The sequence below is a fragment of the Phytophthora sojae genome (assembly GCF_000149755.1).
Source record: "Phytophthora sojae unplaced genomic scaffold PHYSOscaffold_2, whole genome shotgun sequence".
NCBI classification, from domain to species: Eukaryota; Oomycota; class Peronosporomycetes; order Peronosporales; family Peronosporaceae; genus Phytophthora; species Phytophthora sojae.
The window spans coordinates 10,338,174-10,339,809 of NW_009258116.1; the positions used below are offsets into that span (position 1 = coordinate 10,338,174).

The 1,636-nt window shown below is 47.7% G+C and overlaps 2 protein-coding genes across 2 annotated transcripts in view; both read right to left on the reverse strand.

Moving 5' to 3' along the window:
* The window catches only part of PHYSODRAFT_478082 (hypothetical protein), a gene marked incomplete at both ends in the record, with an annotated part of 1,190 nt that extends 633 nt beyond the window's left edge, over window positions 1–557 (reverse strand). Inside the window, one exon of the mRNA XM_009523032.1 lies at window positions 360–557. Coding sequence (XP_009521327.1) covers window positions 360–557 — 198 coding nt within the window. The remainder of the gene's footprint in view (window positions 1–359) is intronic.
* A 762-nt stretch (window positions 558–1,319) lies between these two features.
* The window catches only part of PHYSODRAFT_485671 (hypothetical protein), a gene marked incomplete at both ends in the record, with an annotated part of 2,140 nt that continues 1,823 nt past the window's right edge, over window positions 1,320–1,636 (reverse strand). The window contains one exon of the mRNA XM_009523033.1: window positions 1,320–1,436. Within this exon, the coding sequence (XP_009521328.1) occupies window positions 1,320–1,436 (117 nt within the window). The remainder of the gene's footprint in view (window positions 1,437–1,636) is intronic.

Sequence of the window (1,636 nt, forward strand, 5' to 3'; positions counted from 1 at the left end):
CAAATGAACTGTCATAATGCAAAATGTAGTGAATTCATCGTGCAGTTTGCACGAAGCATATTGTGCCGCACATTTGGTACACAGTGTGAAAGTAGAAACACTACCACTTCGAAGTAAATGTGTATTGTGTAAGCTTACCGCTACTCACCTACGTAATGGTAGCTAGTCTAGCTGGAGCTGTGCCTTGCATGCTCACGGGCGAGTGTTCTCCACGATAGTTGGTCAAGTCTATGCGCTCTTCCTTTACTCGACGTCGATGAGAACGGTAAACGATTCTTTACTTGCTCAAAAAGAAGGCCAGCCGAATCGAGAGAGCTGTGCGCTCGCAGGACCTCATCACTCGTCAGAAGTGCTTCAACGAAGCGCATCAGCCGCTGAAGCTCTGCAAGCCGGATCTTTTGTAGTCTTGAAGCCATATCGTGCTTTGATAGCTGCTTTAGTGGCGGTTGCCCAGCACACCATTGCTGCCACACAACGCGAACGGTTCTTGCGGGTAGCACAAACTCTCTTGGCACTTGATGAAAGCCCCCACCCCATGTGTAAAGCTCGGTGTGCATCGTTGCAGTAGCATTCACCGAGGACTCTGTCTGAGTGTGAAGGTACACTATCGCCGAGCGAACATTTCCAAAAGTCGACTTTCCGGTGACACCACGCTGCTCCATCGAGGTCAAGTAGCGCATACACTCCATAGTACTTAATACACTTAGATTGACAGGGCTTCGTAAAGGGACGATAGAGAACCACTGCGCGATACTCTCCCCATTAATTGCACCCAGCTCACGAAACGTACTAGTAAACAGGACTTGCCGTCGATCCGCCTCCGTATTCTCGTAGAGCCACTCTATGAAGCGAGATAAAGTTCGTAGATAGACGTACTTGGTGTTGTCAGAGGTGATACTTCCCAGCACTTGCTCAACGCGAGCATCGAGAGCTTCCATCGCTACTTAAACTGCGACTCTTGCCGATAGAAACTGTATCGAAATAGCATAGAAATATTTCTAGTTTTTGTTTCGTTCACTTTGCACGACGAATTCCATTTATCTATACTTCTACGGAAATCGCCGTGCGAATCTGCCACTTCGTATAGAATTCGGGGTGCAAATTGACCGGCGAATTCCACGAATGCAAAAATGCCAGATATACAAAAATCAAATGAAACTGTCAATAATGCAAAATGTAGTGGAATTCATCGTGCAGTTTGCACGAAGCATATTGTGCCGCACATTTGGTACACAGTGTGAAAGTAGAAACACTACCACTTCGAAGTAAATGTGTATTGTGTAAGCTTACCGCTACTCACCTACGTAATGGTAGCTAGTCTAGCTGGAGCTGTGCCTTGCATGCTCACGGGCGAGTGTTCTCCACGATAGTTGGTCAAGTCTATGCGCTCTTCCTTTACTCGACGTCGATGAGAACGGTAAACGATTCTTTACTTGCTCAAAAAGAAGGCCAGCCGAATCGAGAGAGCTGTGCGCTCGCAGGACCTCATCACTCGTCAGAAGTGCTTCAACGAAGCGCATCAGCCACTGAAGCTCTGCAAGCCGGATCTTTTGTAGTCTTGAAGCCATATCGTGCTTTGATAGCTGCTTTAGTGGCGGTTGCCCAGCACACCATTGCTGCCACACAACGCGAACGG